General features: G+C 44.5%; 1 protein-coding gene across 1 annotated transcript in view; it reads left to right on the top strand.

The window, feature by feature from the left end:
- The window catches only part of TAPT1 (transmembrane anterior posterior transformation 1), a 63,399-nt gene extending 46,731 nt beyond the window's left edge, over nt 1-16,668 (top strand). Inside the window, exons 8-14 of the mRNA XM_068975142.1 lie at nt 2,983-3,063; nt 4,392-4,501; nt 6,039-6,098; nt 6,626-6,694; nt 9,694-9,770; nt 11,554-11,717; nt 14,402-16,668. Coding sequence (XP_068831243.1) covers nt 2,983-3,063; nt 4,392-4,501; nt 6,039-6,098; nt 6,626-6,694; nt 9,694-9,770; nt 11,554-11,717; nt 14,402-14,628 — 788 coding nt within the window. The 3' untranslated portion in view covers nt 14,629-16,668. The remainder of the gene's footprint in view (nt 1-2,982; nt 3,064-4,391; nt 4,502-6,038; nt 6,099-6,625; nt 6,695-9,693; nt 9,771-11,553; nt 11,718-14,401) is intronic.
- Nucleotides 16,669-17,834: the final 1,166 nt, after the last annotated feature.

Genomic DNA, 17,834 nt, shown 5'->3' with positions numbered 1-17,834 from the left:
GAGGACTTGTACAAGAATGGTTATGGCAGCCTTAAACACTGCCCCAAATTAGAAACAACCCAGACCCTCCTGTTCAGAGGAAAGCAGATACATAAATGCCAGTATACCTACACTGCGAACACTGCTCAGCCGTTAGAACTACGGTATTTTCCACTGTATAGAGGCATCTCAAAAGCTCTATGCTGAGTGAAAAGAGGCCAGACATAAATAAGTACATGCTGTGTGATTGCATATTTATGAGGTTTGTGATCAGACAAAATTAATTTATGATAATGGAAATCAAACAGTCATTGCTTATGGGGGTGGGTATTGGCTAGGAGGGTGTGAGGAAACTTACTGCAGTGATGGAACTCTTCATGTTTTAGCTGCGGGAGTGGTGGCAGAGCTTATGGGTTCATCAGAACCCATCAAATTCTACATTTAAAACTTCCACATGTGTAAATTTTGCCTCTGTGTTAGGCAAGGAAAGTAATGGCATGTGAATATATTGAAGCAGAGGAACGTTTGGAATTACAGGAGATTTGATAACTAGGCAGCGAACAAAAAGAACTCATGAGAAACGTTAGGCCGTTCTGTGGAGCAGTGATAAAACCTTGGACCTCAGAGCTGTGAGAGGCAGTGTGCGCTTGTGTCTTTCTGTGCAGTGATGCTCTTTTGAATGTGTGCTCCCAGTCTCTGTGAATTTGAAATGGGAGAGGAAGGGGAGAGACAGGAGGGAAGCTGAGATAGGATTTCTTCTTCTATGGAGGCAACAATGAGACTTTCACTTGTAGCAGAAATCATGCTCTTTTTACTTAAGAGCCTGATTTCAGTAGGCACTCTTCGTAGAGCTGTAAACTAGGCATGCAGGTCTTTTTAAGGTTTTAACAGTTTTTAATCTTTATTGTGTGGAGGAGATTGTGAACAATTTTCAACCTTATCACCAATATGTTGAAATAATTCATGTCCCCTTTCCTAAGAAACAAGTCCCCAGAATTATAACCTCTTAGCTTAGAAAAATTAGGAATTTAGTATTTCCATTTTAAGAAAGCTCTGAAAACAATGGTCTATTGATCAAGCAATGCATGTGAGTTTATAAGAAATTCAAGAGTATATTATGGCTTAAAATGGTTAGAAATCAACATGAAAAGTTTTGCTTTTTGTTAGAGGTAGAATAGCTTATGTTACAGTGCAGTGTGGTCTGCCTTGTACCGCCTTCTATCTCCCTTCAAGTTTTACAAGAAATTAATTTTACCTTCTGCTAAGTCACTTCAGTCATGTCCAACTCTGTGCGACCCCATAGACAGCAGCCCACCAGGCTCCTCCATGGGATTTTCCAGGCAAGAGAACTGGAGTGGGGTACCATTGCCTTCTCCGAATTTTACCTAAAGTAGCCTTAAAACCCATTCCCACATAAGAAAAAGAAAAATTTCTCCTAGAGAGAGATGCCATGTAGGTGGGATCAAATTCAGTACGTTGTGCAAGTTTAATGTTGAAAACCTGGTTTGGAGACTTTAGAGCAACTTTATCCCTTTCATTTTATTGCCTGACTGTAGTTTTCTTTCGGGGAATTGTCCGAGGACACATGAAATAGAGTTTAGTTAATAAAACACAAGTTTTCAACTTTTGGTCCTTTCTTGCACTTCATGTCAGTGTAAGCCCAAGCTGAGTGTGGAATCTAGGCCTCTCTGACTTGGGTTCTTAAAATGAAGAGTTTTACATAGTTTGTAACCCACTGACACTATGAACTATACATTCAGAAAGATCCTGCAGGCGTTACATTGGTGTGAAGTAAGGTTCCAGCTCAGGGTAATTCTGTTTAAGTCTCTTAACATAAGCCTGTGTACTTGCATTCATTTGAATAACTGTTGGAAACAAAATAGTCACTTCACATTTGAAATGTGATTGTAAATATGTTAAAGTATATCCCTGTTAGTGGTAACTTAGAAAAAGGAGATTAATAATTTGAATATCAAAAATACTTTTGAAGTATTAATCACCGGTGTTTTTAAGACTTGACTCATTGGAAAAGACTCTGATGCTGGGAGGGATTGGGGGCAGGAGGAGAAGGGGACGACAGAGGATGAGATGGCTGGATGGCCTCGCTGACTCGATGGACATGAGTCTGAGTGAACTCCGGGAGTTGGTGATGGACAGGGAGGCCTGGCGTGCTGCGATTCATGGGGTCGCAGAGTCGGACACGACTGAGCGAGTGAACTGAACTGAACTGAATAACGATTAAAAGAAAACATTCCCGTTTTGGTAGAAGTTTCACTTTTTAACTTAACATAAGAGTTCACCCCAAGTCAGAGATTTATTTCATTCCCTTTGCTGATTACATAGTATCTTAGATGCTGATAAGATAACAGCTTAAAAAGTGAAATGTATTAACTAGCCCTTAGCAGGAATTTAGTTCTTTGCTTTTATTAAATTCATTCAGACTAAGCTCAGAATACTTAGTAATTAAGGTGAATATCATCATGAAACCTAATTTTTGGCTTATCTTATTCCCCTAAGTTCCCTTAGTAATGCTGTTGGCTTTGTTAGCTAGCTAAAGGAGTCATCCGGTTGGTTCTTGTATTCCAGACTTGAAATACTTACCAGATCGGAAGCAGTCTGGGAAGCAGGGGTTTTATGTTACCCAAAGTCTTGTGTTTTACTCTCTGCTTCTATTTTTATCTTCTTTTGTAAAATAAAAACAGTTTCTTTATGTCCCCAAAGACCGTTGGAGGAATTTGACTGAGTCTGACCAGACTGATGCTTTGACCATTTTTTGAGGTTTGTGGAGAACTGGCATTTCTGTACTAGGATTATGTTGGGGAAAGAAGTAAATGGCTTGCCAGTGTAGCACCACCCTATAAATAAAATATTTATCTCACAGACATTTACACTGTAATATAATTTCATCATATTCTGACTTAAAATTATTTTGGATACATACTACAGTATTATTATATTATTTATATACACTCTACTATTTTTTTATGTTAAACTTTTTTTCAGATATTAAGGAACGATTCACAAATTATGTGCTTTTGCTAATAGTATGTCTAAGAAACATGGAGCAGTTTTCTTGGAATCCAGGTAAGGAAGTCTTAACAGTTATGGTGCCTTTCAATTTTACTCTTGAGCGAAAAGTCGTTCTCTTCCATGGGATAAAATGAGTACACAGAAAAGTGCAGAAAACTCTAGAAGCCTTTAGCTAGTCCACTCTTCACATGGAGGATGGGTTGCCTCTGCTCGCTATGGGGTGGTGGGAGCCAGACCCCCCGCAGTAGTCTTTGGCCCAGCATGGCGCCAGTGATAAAGAACCTGCCTGCCAATTCAGGAGATGCAGGTTCGATTCCTGGGAGGGGGGAAGATCCCCTGGAGGAGGAAATGGCAGCCCACTCCAGTGTTCTTGCCTGGAGAATCCCATGGACAGAGGAGCCTGGCGCGCCACAGTCCATGGGGTCGCAAAGTCGGACACGGCTGAGTGCACACACACGGTTCCCACAGGCCACACAGCGTCGCTGGAGCCGCGCACCCAGTGGCCCTGCTGAGCATTGCAGCGTAGACATTTTTCTCTCTCGCAGAGGAGGAAACTGGAACTTATTAACAGACCGTTTCCAGCGTCAGGTAGCCAGTCAGTGGCGGAGCTAAGTGTTGAAAGAGGTCGAGGTGCCCTGGCTAAAGCTGAGCACCATGTGAGACCCGCCAAGACCTCCTTCCTGGTCAGCAGGCGGAGCCCCAGCCCTGTGCCCTCCACCTGCCCCGCCAGCTGCCTCAGGGTGGGATTGCCCCAGGTCCCTGCCAGCATTTCTGGTCTTCTTCCTGTTCTGTCCCCCTCGTATATCCTCCTTCAGGGCCTAAGCAGGTTATCCTGTTGTTTGCATTTGTTAATCAGCCACTTGGTACTGAGTTGATGTTTTATAAATATGGTAAAGGTGAGCAAATTTGGCAGGTTACCTCTGTATGAATGTGAAATAAAGGATGGATCAGTATTGTTGAACCTTAGTGATCAGAGAGAAAAAAACGGTCCAGTTGACTTTAGCACCGTGTCCTCCTGGTTACCCACTGTCACACCGAGGCAGCCCCAGAGACTTAGACGGAGCCTCCTCACTCACCGTCCCACAGCGTCCTGTGCCTCTCCCCAGGGAGAAGCCGGGCTCCGCTGACCCCGGCACCCCTCAAGGCTTCCTCTGTACCAAGCTCGGAGTAAGCACTTGTTGAATGACTTAGCCTTTATCCTGATAAGATATGACTCTTCCTGAGAATTAATTCTATGCCCGTTCCCTCCATGATCACTTGTTGAAAATGTTCTAGTTTTGCCGTGTGGAGAGTGTACATTTCTCTGGTAGCCTGTGATAGGATGTTATGGATTCTGTTCATATTACGAGATGTAATTGTCTCTCTTCTCCCCTACTTTATAGATCATCTCTGGGTGTTATTTCCAGATGTCTGTATGGTGGTCGCATCAGAAATTGCTGTGGATATTGTAAAACATGCTTTTATCACAAAGTTCAATGACATCACGGCAGATGTATGTATTTTAATAGGCAATTCAATGTTTGGTGTTGACTTCTGATTAAGTATCATAAGGTTGTAGGATAGCAAGTTAAATTTACTGAATTTATGAATAGGATAGAGAAGAACTACATTTTTAAAGTTAGAATCATACTTTTAAATTTCTAAAAATGATTTTGCTGCCAAAAGTACATTATTTCAGTATTCAACAGTTCTGTACATTTGTGTAGAGGTATAGACTGAAATGGCCCCCCACTCCAGTACTCTTGCCTGGAGAATCCCATGGGCGGAGGAGCCTGGTGGGCTACAGTGCACGGGGTCGCAGAGTCGGACACGACTGAGCGACTTCACTCACCCACTCATAGACTGATCAGTAGTTGAGATCAGGGTGTCACTGAAACCATTATAAACTGTTAATACCATCATAACCTGTCTTGTTAAACTTTTAAAAGTCACATTGTTCCTATTTAAAATATTAGACCCAAAACTTCTCTCTGGCTAGATTGTTTAGTATTTTATATTTTAAAGTTGATTTTCCTTTCTCCTGTGATTATTAATAGGTTTTTGGTAAGTCCTAGAAGACAAACACCTTATATTTTTCTACTGAAAACATTTGTTGGAACTTTGAGCGATGTTACAACAGGTATTTTGTAGCATTTCCAAAAATAGAAATGTGGCTGTAGGCTTGATATAAACAAAATGAAGCCTACTCACTGAACCGTTCCACCAGTCGAGTTTTCAAGAGCAATGCTCATCCCTCCCCCAGGCCCCAAATAAACGGTAATTTAGCAGTATCTCAATATGGTTTGGGTTGTGCATGCTTATTGTCATATTTTAAAAGGCAAGGACTTAAAATGCAGTGCAGTTGCAGCTGCTACAGTCGATGGTGGGATTATGGCATTTCTGAATGTATTAATATCCTTGAATAACAGATGATCATGCAGGTTCTGGCAAAGGCCGGATACAACAGTTTCACCCTTTACTCTCTCGGCTTCCTCAAAACAGGAATCCCTTTTCATGGGACATTTTCTCAGCAGCCGAAGTCAAAACTGATAGCCTTGATTCAGATATTTAGTGTGTTTTGCAGTGGAAATGATGGTTTACAAGTGCCTTCAGGACTGCTGTATTCTCCAACTCAGCTTAATATCAGACTCAGCATTCACTCTTCTGAGAAGACATCATTATCATTAGATGTACAGTAGTAATTTTTAAAACTGTTCATTTAATTTAAATTTTCAGAATTATTTTCCGTGCCTTGCACTACTTAAAATAGCTACTCTTCCTAAAAGTCTAAACTCTCAACGACCATAATCATTGAATGTTTATCCCTCTTTAAAGGAAACCTTTAAAAGGCCTTGAACCTATCAAGGGGAATTGAGGCTCTTTTTCACTCTTATTGTAGGTGAACAAATAGGGAAAAACTACCCAGAGGTCACTTGGTTATTAGCACCTCCTTCCTGGCTAGATATTGAACATTTTATCTACAAAGGAAATCTTCCCATGTTCTGTATTTGCACTGTATTACTTAATACCTCATTCTTATTTGTCTTTAGGTCTACAGTGAATATAGAGCCAGCCTTGCTTTTGACCTTGTTAGCAGTCGACAGAAAAATGTAAGCATTATATATATAAAAGGCATAATCTGAAGTTAACTGCACAGTGGTTTAATTAATTAATAATTAATTTTTTGAATAATAGTTTAATGTAGCATGGGATATTAATTACAGGAAAGCTAGATAAACTGCCTTATTTCTGTTCTTGACACTAAATGTTTACAAAATAATAAAAATAATGCTAATACTTATTACATAGTGTATGATTTCTACAGCATTGTAACAGTTATACAACTTTGTATTTTAAACTTCTTATGAACATTTAGATCACTCCATTGTTTTACTAAATTTCAGTATAGGTACTAGGGTCTCTTCTTACAGTCTCTCCTGTTTAGAATATTTGCTGGTGATGAGTGAATTGTACATTTTTTTTTTAAGTTTGAAACATTTCTTATTTTAATTACGATAACAATAAGAAACATTACATGTGAGCACAGATAACATTCCTATACCTGACTTTTCTGATGAATTCTGCTTTTTAAGTGCTTATTAAATCCCATAAATCCCTTTCTCCTCTCTCTGTCCAGGCGTATACTGATTATAGTGACTCCGTGGCCCGGAGGATGGGGTTCATTCCTCTCCCACTAGCTGTTTTAGTAAGTCCATACGCTTTTTATGATGAGATGACCGTCATTAAAGAATATGAATAAATGGATTAACAATCAGTTTGTTCTAAAATGACTTGATAGTAAAATTAAAGGTCCATAACTTAGAAGGAAATTTTGTTTTAAATTATAATATTTCCCTTTTGGATTTTGAGCCATTTAATGGATAAAAGATTTTAAGGCATATTTTACATGATAGCTTTCCTAACAATGAGAATATTCATTTTTGCTTATTCATTTGGCAGTGATTTTTCTTTTTGAATGGAAATACCTAGTGATAGGCATTGAGTGGCCACTGTAACACACATTGGTGGAAGTATAAGTTGATCCAACATTTCTAAAGAGCCCTGTGACAGTATTATGCTTTGATGAAGTAATTCCAGTTCTAGGAATTTCTCCTAAGAAAACAGTCATGAAAGTCAAATGGTGATTTATAGGAAAGGTTATGCACTGCAGTAGCATTTACAGTAGTGAAAATTTGGCAACAGATGAAGTAGATTAAATAAATACAGTATGCTCAAATGAAAAACTATTCTGTGTTCATTATAAGTACTACTTCTTAAGTTTCTTTCCAAAGTTTTTACAAGGGAATTTTCTGCTGTTATACACAGGAAATATCCTATATATTTTTAAATAATGGCACTGAAACTTAATCAAAAACATTAGTCATCAACTTCTGATATTTTCTTGAAGTGCTCAGAACAGCCTTGCAAATAGTTACTGTAATATTTAATTAGGGCTCTAATAATTAAGAAGATTTTGCTGGCTGCACTTAATATTTGATTGCATTCCTTTTTGGCTAACTATTCTCACATCAAAACAAATGCACTGTCTTTTCATTGAAGGACATCTGAAGTTTCCCAAAGACGCAAAGTCTCATGGAAATTAAGAGATGTGTAAAGAAGTGTTGGTCATACTGACTGCATTTTTTATCAGCTTGCCTAACTTTTTTTTAGAGGATGAATGATATGTTATTTTAAGCTTCAGCAGGACTCCCCAGATAAGCACATCCTAAATGTTTTCAGTTGTGTTAGTAGCTTGTTTTTATTATATACAAATATGGCTTTCTTTTGCTTAGTGAAAGGAACTCCTAGAATTTTGGAAAAACAGAAAATTCTGAAGAGTGAAATTATTTGTTAATGGTTTAAGAGATTGATAAAATAGAATTTTAAGATTTTTTCTATGTTTTCTGCAACTGGCAAAAGGATACGTACAGTGTGAGAATAAACCTAGGCTGCCTTTTTTTTTTTTTAAGGATTAGTTAATTGGTTGGATTAAAATGTGGTCCTGCTTTGCCAAATAATAATTTGTCTAGTAATTTAGTCACCAAAAAATTCTGATCATAATTAGTATGAATTTTTAAAATTAATATCTTTAGATTTTTCATTAATCTTTATTTTATTTTTTAAGTGAGTCTTTATGGTTGTTATACCAGAAGATTTAAGTTTAGTTAATACTTGATTAGCAGAACACTTCTGGGGAATCTCCTGTAGTGTTAACGGGGATTATGGAGCTACGTGCAGACCCAGGGGATTTTCTTCTGCAGTGTTTTTCTCACTGAACTCCAGAGTGACAGCAGAGCTTTGGCAGAAATCTCGGGCCTCTGAGGAATAAACTGAGGCCTCGGTAACCAAGCCAATTCTTGCATTAAGGCCAAGAGTAGCAGCGTTTCCTTGTAAATGTTACTTTAAGTCCTAGAATGAGTTCGTATCCAAGAAAAGTAAATCATATTAAGGTCTCAAGGAAATTAGACTTGGGATATATGTATCTTAAAGTTACCTAATAATATACTGGGTAAAAATGAAGTCATTGAAACCTCCATTTGCTTTTCATATTTTTGAACAAAATTCTAGAACCGTATTACTTTCCATCACAAATGTTTGATGACAGGTCACTTCCCCATTGGAGACTGAGCCAGGTGTTTTATTAAATATGTGTGGCAGCTCATTCTGTCTGGCTCCTCCCAATTGCTCTTTTACTTAAAGCATTTTTAAACGTCACTTGAAATGTTCTTGTGTTATTTATTTAATTGAGACTCTTCCATTTGAGGATGGCATTACTGGATGAGGTTGGGTATTTTCCCTGATTCTCTGTTTTCGCGTAGTGGTCCCCGCATACTGTAATATATGGGTGCATTAAGCTGACCCTATAACATGTGTAAATGCTTTTCAGTGACAGATCCCATCAGATTTATTCAGCAGATGTCCAGAGGTAGTGCTGTTACTCTTATGTTTCTCTGAGATAAGTAAGAAAATATAAGATCCCCTGGAGGAGGGCATGGCAGCCCACTCCAGTATTCTTGCCTGGAGAGTCCCATGAACAGAGGAGCCGGGCAGGCTACAGTCCATAGGGTGCAAAGAGTCAGACACGACTGAAGCAACTTAGCAACTGTAACTCTCCAAAAGAGAAGTTTTCTGGCCTTTAAGTAATTAGTTTCATAATAGTATTTAGTTTTGTTAAACAGTACATGCCTCTTAAGGGTTCCCTTTTCTCTCTCACTCAGCAAGTCCTTGGGGTTCTTAGAGAGCCTAAGAGCAAAGGACAGAAAAAGCAGGAATGAGGGAAATGCCCACCAGATGCTTCCAGCCCTGGTGGGGAGGCATGCAGCAAGATGAATCCGTTTATATTTTCCAGAATAATTTTTATTTTTAAAGTTAACTAATTTGCATCTCTGTAAAGCACAGGTAAACATGTTAGTCACGAGCTGGGAGCAGTGTCTGACTTTAGAGTCAGTGGTTGAATTTGGCATTAGCGGGCATTTTAGATTTGCCCAAAGAGTCTAAATCTACCATAAAAGGTTCCACAAGCAGCCAGGTCCTGATGTGAATCGACACGTCCTAGAGCTGCTTTCTTGGGTTCTGACAGAGGCCACGGGAAGGTGCCCAAGGTGTTGGAGTCGGCATGGAGAAACTGTCTTTTAAATACTAACTGGTAACTCTGGTTGTGTGCTTTGTTTTTGTAATTTGTTGTTTCGGTTTGTCTCTGGCTAGCTCATCAGAGTGGTAACAAGTTCAGTTAAGGTGCAAGGAATCCTGTCTTATGCCTGCGTCATCCTCTTCTATTTGGGGTAAGATTAACTGTTCTTTAATATGTTTTTGGTTGTACAGTAAAGTGTGAATGCAAAGGGCTTCCCAGGTGGCACTGGCGATAAAGAACCTGCCTGCCAGTGCAGGAGACGTAAAGGGATGCGGGTTTGACCCCTGAGTCAGGAAGATTTCCCTGGAGGAGGGCAGGATCCGCTGCAGTGTTCTTGCCTGGAGAATCCCATGGACAGAGGAACCTGGCGGGCCACAGTCCTTAGGGTCGCACAGAGTCGGACACGACTGAAGTGACTTCACACACACACACACACACACACACACACACACACACACAAAAATGCACAATGTAGTGGAAGTTAACAGCAACCAGGTCACAGCTGTCCTGGGATCGCCCTTGACAGCATGTATCCCCAGATGTATTTGTGACTTAGTTAAATTCTGGCTAAATTAAATATGCTGTTGGGCAAAAGTATTGATGGCACTTTAGATTGTGCCTTAATCTTTTAATGAAATCACTTACTTATAGTCCTCCTTATTTAAGGCTTAAGTTTCACCCATGTTTTCTTTTATGATAAAATTTGCCATTACAATCAGATGTTGTTCTGTGTTTTAAGAAATGTTTTTTTCTACTATGTTTGCCACACTAATTATTAAGCACACTGTAGGCCTTGTCAGACAGTAAAGAATCTGCCTGCAGTACACGAGATAATAATGGGTTCAATCCCTGGGTTGGGAAGATACCCTGAAGAGGGAAATGGCAACCCACTCCAGTATTCTTGCCTGGGAAATCCCATGGGCAGAGAAGCTACAGTCCATGGGATCACAAAGAGTCGGACACGACTGAGCGCACGCACGCGCGCACACACACACACATATCAGTGTGAAGAGTTTTGTTCTGTTTTTGTTTTTTCAGAATTTTTGCCAGATTTATTTCAAATGCCTAAAAATATTATGTACCTTTTGGCCCAGAAATCCCACTTCTGTAACAATAGAAGCAGCATGTTAGAAGTACCTTAAGTAACCCAAAATTGAAGGCTTTGGGGGGTTCTATTATATGACGGCCAGCACAGTGAAGCTTTGCGAGCCCATCACGGTCAGCTCACTGAGGACCACCGCTGGGTCAGGGGAATGTTCCAGATGTACTGTCATTTACAACAGTGGTGGGCATACAGCAGAACTGGTTGGCATTTCTGAGTGCCCAGCACTGTTCCGAGCATCTTACCAAAATCACCCCTTTGTGGATTAACTCGTTAGGAAATTCACTGAGATCCACACAGTCCTGAGCAGTGGAGTCAGGACTTGAACCCACATGCTCAGCCCCCAGAGTCTCTCCTCTGGCTGTGAGCTCCAGTCCCCTACTGCCTTCTTAAAGACACCCTGTTTCTGGAGAGCGAGAGGCACAAGTAGATGTCCACTCAGAGCACAGGTGACTGCAGGTTCACATGCCGAATGTCGCAGTGGTCTGCACTGCAGTGTGGCGCTATAAGCTTTTGTTGTTGGTTTTCATCTACGTTTGCTAAATGTCTTTGTTTTGTAGTAAGAGAATACATGTTAGACAGTTTAGCACCAGGTAAGACTTCTAAGTATAATTTGTTCTTATAATGAAAACCAAGGAGTTTTTTCAAAAATGCTTCCCTGGGGTAAAGAAGCCTCCAAAAACTCAGGGTTTGCGCGAGGGACTGGTCCTGTGGCGCCCGGGTGGTCCCCCGTCCCTGCAGCTCCCCTCTTCACTGGCCGAGCTGGGGGCGGCTGGCCCCCATGTGCAAAGACGGACCCCAGCAGCACGTGGTGGTTTCTTCCCGGTTTTAGGTTGATCTCCCTGAAAGTCCTGAACAGCATTGTCCTGCTGGGGAAATCCTGCCAGTACGTGAAGGAGGCCAAAATGGAAGAGAAGTTGTTTAACCCTCCCCCGGCCAGCGCTCCCGGCAAACCGTCCAGTAAATCACAAAACAAGTGTAAACCCTCCCAAGGTGGGTTTGGCTCTCTGTTCATCACCTCTGTGAATTGTTACCTAAAGAATCAGTTGTCTGAACTCTCCATGATAAAAAAATCACTGTTGAGCAGCGCTTTCAAGACCAGATTTTGCTTTGCTCAGCTGTGGATTTTTAGTGTTTATGCTGAGATCTCATCGCAGGCACCCCTGGGGAAACCTTTTTCTGTTTGTCCCTTGTTCAGTAGATGGTCATTGGGCGCCTGGTACCTGGCGGGTCGAGGGACAGCTGGGCCGCAGACGAGATGGTCGGGGGGAGAGCAGGTGGACGTGCACCGAGTCATCAGGGAGAGCGAAGTGGGCTGGCAGGAGGACACGTGGGGTGGGGGCTCCCCAGCTGTGAGGGGCTGGGGTGTGGGCAACGGCAGCAAGAGCCAAGGAGGCGGAGGGCCCCAATCCGGGGGGAGAGGGACCGGGGGTGGGGGCTGCCGAGAGCTCCAACCCCGGGGGAGAGGGACGAGGGCGGCCCGAGAGCCCCGACCTCAGGGGAGACAGACGAGGGGGGCCTGAGAGCCCCGACCCCGGGGGAGAGGGACTGGAGGTGGGGGTCACCGAGAGCTCCGACCCCAGGGGAGAGGGACCGGGGTTGGGGGTTGCCGAGAGCCCCGACCCCGGGGGAGGGGGACCGGGGGTGGGGGTTGCCGAGAGCCCCAACCCCGGGGGAGGGGGACCGGGGGTGGGGGTTGCCTAGAGCCCCGACCCCTGGGGAGAGGGATGAGGGCGGCCCGAGAGCCCCGACCCCGGGGGAGAGGGACGAGGGGGGCCCGAGAGCCCCGACCCCGGGGGAGAGGGACGAGGGGGGCCCGAGAGCCCCACCCCGGGGGAGAGGGACCGGGGGTGGGGGTTCCCGAGAGCTCTGACCCCGGGGGAGAGGGACGAGGGGGGCCCGAGAGCCCCACCCCGGGGGAGAGGGACCGGGGGTGGGGGTTGCCGAGAGCTCCGACCCTGGGGGAGATGGATGAGGGGGGCCCGAGAGCCCCGACCCCGGGGGAGAGGGACCAGGGGTGGGGGTTGCCGAGAGCCCCGACCCCAGGGGAGAGGGACGAGGGGGCCCCAAGGGCCCCACCCCGGGGGAGAGGGATGAGGGGGGCCCGAGAGCCCCACCCCGGGGGAGAGGGACAAGGCGGGCCCAAGAGCCCCACCCAGGGGGAGAGGGACCGGGGGTGGGGGTTGCCGAGAGCTCCGACCCCAGGGGAGAGGGACCGGGGGTGGGGGTTGCCGAGAGCCCCGACCCCGGGGGAGAGGGACTGGGTGGGAGAGGGGCGGGTGGCGAGAGGCCGCCCAGGGCTCCCACCGCTCTCGTGAGCACCTCGGCTTCTGCCATGTGGGTAGGGGCCGTTGGAGAGAGGGGCGCCAGGATGCAGGGTCACTCTCAGTCTCTGTGGGAAATAGACTCGGGAAGGTGAGCCCAGGAGTGGAGGCCGGTGGGGAAATGCCTGGCTCGGCGCACAGGTCACCGTGGGAGCGGCGGGAGACCAGATTCCAGGCGCATCTCCAGGAGCACAGTGCTTGCTGGCGAGGTCGTGCCCTGGAGAGAGCAGTTAAGGATGGTCCCAGGATTTCTGGCCTGGAAGATTTCCAGGAAGGACTGGGGCTTAATTGTTGTCAGTGGACGGCAGTTCCACGTCCACATGAGTATTTATCCAGATGACTTTTAGTTTAAACAGTTTACTCTTCTGTGCCTGTGCCAAGCGGTATGTGAGACACTGGAGCTACAGAGGTAAATAAATCCAGCTTTGGGACCTCACAGACTGACAGAGGAGACAGCAAAAGCGGCTGATCCAGATCGGGGACAGTGGGGCTCTAGAGGGGACGGGAGAGGGGTCCTTCCTGGAGCTGGTGAGGCCTGAACTGAATCCCAAAGCGCAAGGAGTAGGACCTGGTGCAGGTGGGGCTCATCAGGAAGGGGACCTGCAGAGGTCCACAGTGAGGTGGCAGAGCAGAGACCCGGGGTCAGTGCCCGAGCACGGTGTGTGCCTGCGAAGGGGCAGGGGGTGACCCCGCGGGTGAGGCTGAACGGGGTGGAGGGGTGCCTGTGTGTGTCAGCGCCCGTCTGACCCTCCGTCTTAACCAGGCACCGTTTGGGGGGTGTCATTCTTACCCCGATGATGACGCTGCTCAGGTAAGGGCTGCGTGTATGATTCAGAGATTGGTGGGTCCGGGCCCCCAGACTGGATCCCCATGGCCCTTTGGGGTTTCGTTCATTGGTGTGTTTTTAATCTCCGATCTGAACTTCCCGGAGGTAAAAGGCCGACTCTAACTACCGTGACCACACACGAGAGGCGGAGTGGTCTCGAGTCCGCTCAGCCCTGCTGTCCTGGGTGGGAGTCAGTGCTAGTGTTCCTGGTCCGCAGCGGTCTTCCTGGGACCTGCTTGTGCAGGAAGGTGGCTGTGACACAGGAGCTCTGATTTTCCCCACATCCGCTAACAGTGATGGTCCACAGTACACTGCCATATACGATTTTGGATGAGAAAATGGAAATAGTATAGCCTCTTGAGTTTCATTATAAGCTATAGGGTTTATACAGCATGCTGTTAATATTAGGCTATGATTTGCTTTATCCGAAAGCACGGACAGTCGACACTCTTTTTCAGTCCCACTGTATTGGAAAGCTTGTGGTTATAGTAGGCTGGCGGGACACCCTTTTCTAATTTAACAGATCTGTTTTTCCACAGAAGAAACCCTGTCTGCCTCGGTCACCAGCCAGCCCTCTCATCAGAAGGAAAATGCGATCCCGCTGCTCGTCACGAGCAGCTCTGATCAGCTTCTGACCACCCCGGATGGCGACGAGAAGGACATAACACAGGAGAACTCGGAACTGAAACACAGGTCCTCAAAGAAAGATCTGTTAGAGATAGACAGGTTCACAATTTGTGGAAATCGAATTGACTGAATTCCAGAGCTCCGGGTGCCAAAGACGCAGTCCCGGGGCCCCAGAGGTGGTGCCCCCCGGACGGACAGATGCTGAAGACGGCACTTAAATATTTATTTAAGAACTTAACTTATTGACAGAAAGCAAATCTTAGTGTCCTTCTTCCGGTGACGTGGTCTGGCTAAAAGTCAGGTCACACGGGGCAGCCAGCAGCAACCTGCAGCCTCGAGCCCTTGGACAGATGGATGGCTCAGGAAGGGTCCCTCCTGCTTGGGGAAGCCACAGAGTCACCCTGGGCCCCGCGGGAGCGACCCCACCACCCCCTCCGCTCGTCACTCTGTGCTTCCATAGGGTGGGATTCCACCTCGAGTCCTCCTCGGCGTCGGGATGCGCTGGAGACGGTGGAGCTCTCACACGATGCTCCGTTTCCAGCCTCATTCTGTTCCCACAGTTTTCAAACTTCATCTGCCAAAGCATTAAAAAAAAAAAGATAACGATAATTAAACTTACGATAAATGTTCTTACCACCAGAATACTCTTCGGAGATGTATCTGAGTTAATCAGAATAAAAAGCTACCTTAAATGAGACATGATGGATAGTAGCATTTCATAGAGGGAAAGAAAAAAAACCCTTAAGCCAGTTTATTTAAAAAATACGAATGAATGAAGGTTTGCATCACTGAGAAAATATTTCCTAATTTTTCAGTTTTACTCTTCACAGCCAAATGTGAGCTGTGTATTGTGTAATTGCAGTGGATAAAATAGGAATTCCCTGACAGAAAGGCACTTTTTATACTGAAAAAAGCAGAGCAGTGTTCATTTTCAGGTAGAGTTAACTGGTTTCCCTTTCAAATTGATTGCTTCCTAAGTTGTTACCATTAAAAGGGTTTGGTGTTAAACAGGCTGAGGAATCATCAGAGGACAAAATTCAAATGTTATCAACTTCAACTGGGTTTTTCAAGTCCCAGTTTTAAAGTCAGTCTTGTGTGGGTGGGGCATCCTTTTGCTCGGGCTCCTAGAAAGAGCTGGTCTGCCCGTCTGTCTGTACGCCTGCACGTGGCCCGGGTCTGTGCTCTGGGGAGATGGGCCCTCGGGTGCACTGGTCTGCCTGTCGGTCTGTCTGTCTGTGCGCCCACACCTGGTCCGGGTCTGTGCCCTGGGGGGAGGTGGGTGCTTGGGTGCCTATGTGCCAGGGTGGGCAGGCTGTGTGGGGAGAAGGAAAGGAGACGTTTGGGGCGTGTGTGTGGTCGTCACGGCGTGTATAGGGGCTTGTGTGGGGAGCAGCCAAACAGTGCTTCTTGGCTTTGTTTGAGATCAAGATTCTATTTCTGCTTAATTACCAGTCCATAGCCCACATCACAGGACAAGTTCTTTTCCACCACATTTTATCTTGAGGAGCCTTTCTGCATTTTTATAAAGATTTTCCAGGGTCTGATTTCAGAATGTCCAGATGTTGCCGTTAGCTGTTAACTTCCTTTGAGGTTTTCATCTGAAGCTCAGCCCTTTTGCTGATATTCCCTGCATGTGATACCGCAGAAGGTAAATTTTAGCTGATTTGTCTTATCTCCTGGGTGAAACAAAGTAGGCTTTAATGCTTTGACTCGTTCCTCTGAAAAATAAAAGCAACTTTTAATGTGTTGCATTAAAGCTGAAGAAGTCTGAAGATGATTGTTCACATAAGAACGAAAAAGGAAATAGTACAGAAATGCTTGTGGGAAACCAGGAAGTACTTTAAGTTAAAAATGAAAGACTTGAAATTGCTTTGTGTATGTTTCAGTGAAGGCCCATATTAGAATTATTATTGTGTTGTTATTGTTTTCCCACCTTCTCTTCACCACCATAAGGAACAGTGTCCACGAGGAATGGGAATAGCGTGGAGAAACCTTTGCCAAACAAAGACCTGATCAGAGCAAAAATATGATGTGGGTATATCTTTCAGTTCAGCTTGAATGACTCTGTAACTATACTGTCATTTTTGGAAGTTTTTGTTTTGTTTTGTTTTGTTTTTGCAGAATATATTGGGAGTTTGGACTGATGTTCATATCTTCTGTTAAAATGGCATTCAGTACTAATTTTATAAGTGCATCTTGTGTGAAACTCAATAAATTCAATTTTATAATCTTTTTTTAAAACGGCCACTGAATTTATTTTAATTATATTGACTGCTATATTTGGAGTGAATTTCCCACTCTGTAAGAATTCCCTTCCAATTCACAAGTGACAGGACTGTCTAATTTGAATTATTCTTTTGGCTTTAATGGGAGAAAAATGTTTGGCTTTTTACCTTTGGAGAAAGATATTGGCTGGATCTTGATCATAGACCATTTAATATCTCAGCAAATTAAGGTACTTCACTTTGCAGTTGTTTTGAAAGGCACACCATGTGCTTTTCACATCTGGGAGTCAGGTTTAACACAGAGCTTTGGTTTAAAAAAAAAAACATTCCAAGGCACAACACGAGTCAGGCTCACAGCTTTTTCTTTAAGATAGAAGTATAAACACGAGGAGTCGTTCAGAGCCTGTTGAAATTTTCTTTGTACTTTCGTACTTTGTACATTTAGACTTTATATTCTATAGGTATACATGGAAGAATCTTGTTATAATTAGAAAGTGTTCCGTCAGAAATGTTCCTACCATCCCTGGTAACTCAGCGGTGTTGTGTGCTCAGCTGCTAAGTCGTGTCTGACTCCTTGCGACCCCATGGCCTGTAGCCCACCAGGCTCCTCTGTCCATGGGATTTCCCAGGCAACAATACTGGAGTGGGCTGCCATTTCCTTCTCCAGGGGATCTTCCTAATCCAGGGACTGAACCCACATCTCCTGCGTCTCAGGCACTGGCAGGCAGATTCTTTACCACTGAGCCCAACTCAGCAGAGAAAGATATAAAGGCCCCAAATAATTTAAAATCCCTACATGTTGCTCTATTTCAGTTCCTTCTACCTATTTATTCTTTTAACCAGGACGTATTAACAGTTCCTGGAGAAGGAAATGGAAACCTACTCCATTTTGCCTGGAGGGTCCCGTGGACAGAGGAGCCTGGCATGGTGTCACAGGGAGTCGGCCACAACTGAGCGACTCAAGCCTCACTCATTAACACTTCCTATGTGTCAGGAACTGCTCTTGCTACTGGGACCAGCAATGAACAAAGTCCCTGCCCTCCTAGGGGGACTGACGCTAAACAAGTCAGTGAAACAGCAGCTGCTGGGAGCAAGTCGTCTGATAACCAAA

This window comes from Capricornis sumatraensis, chromosome 7 (assembly GCF_032405125.1).
Source record: "Capricornis sumatraensis isolate serow.1 chromosome 7, serow.2, whole genome shotgun sequence".
Lineage (NCBI taxonomy): Eukaryota > Metazoa > Chordata > Mammalia > Artiodactyla > Bovidae > Capricornis > Capricornis sumatraensis.
The sequence above is the reverse complement of the archived record's forward strand: the minus strand, read 5'-3'. Positions and strand labels throughout refer to the sequence as shown.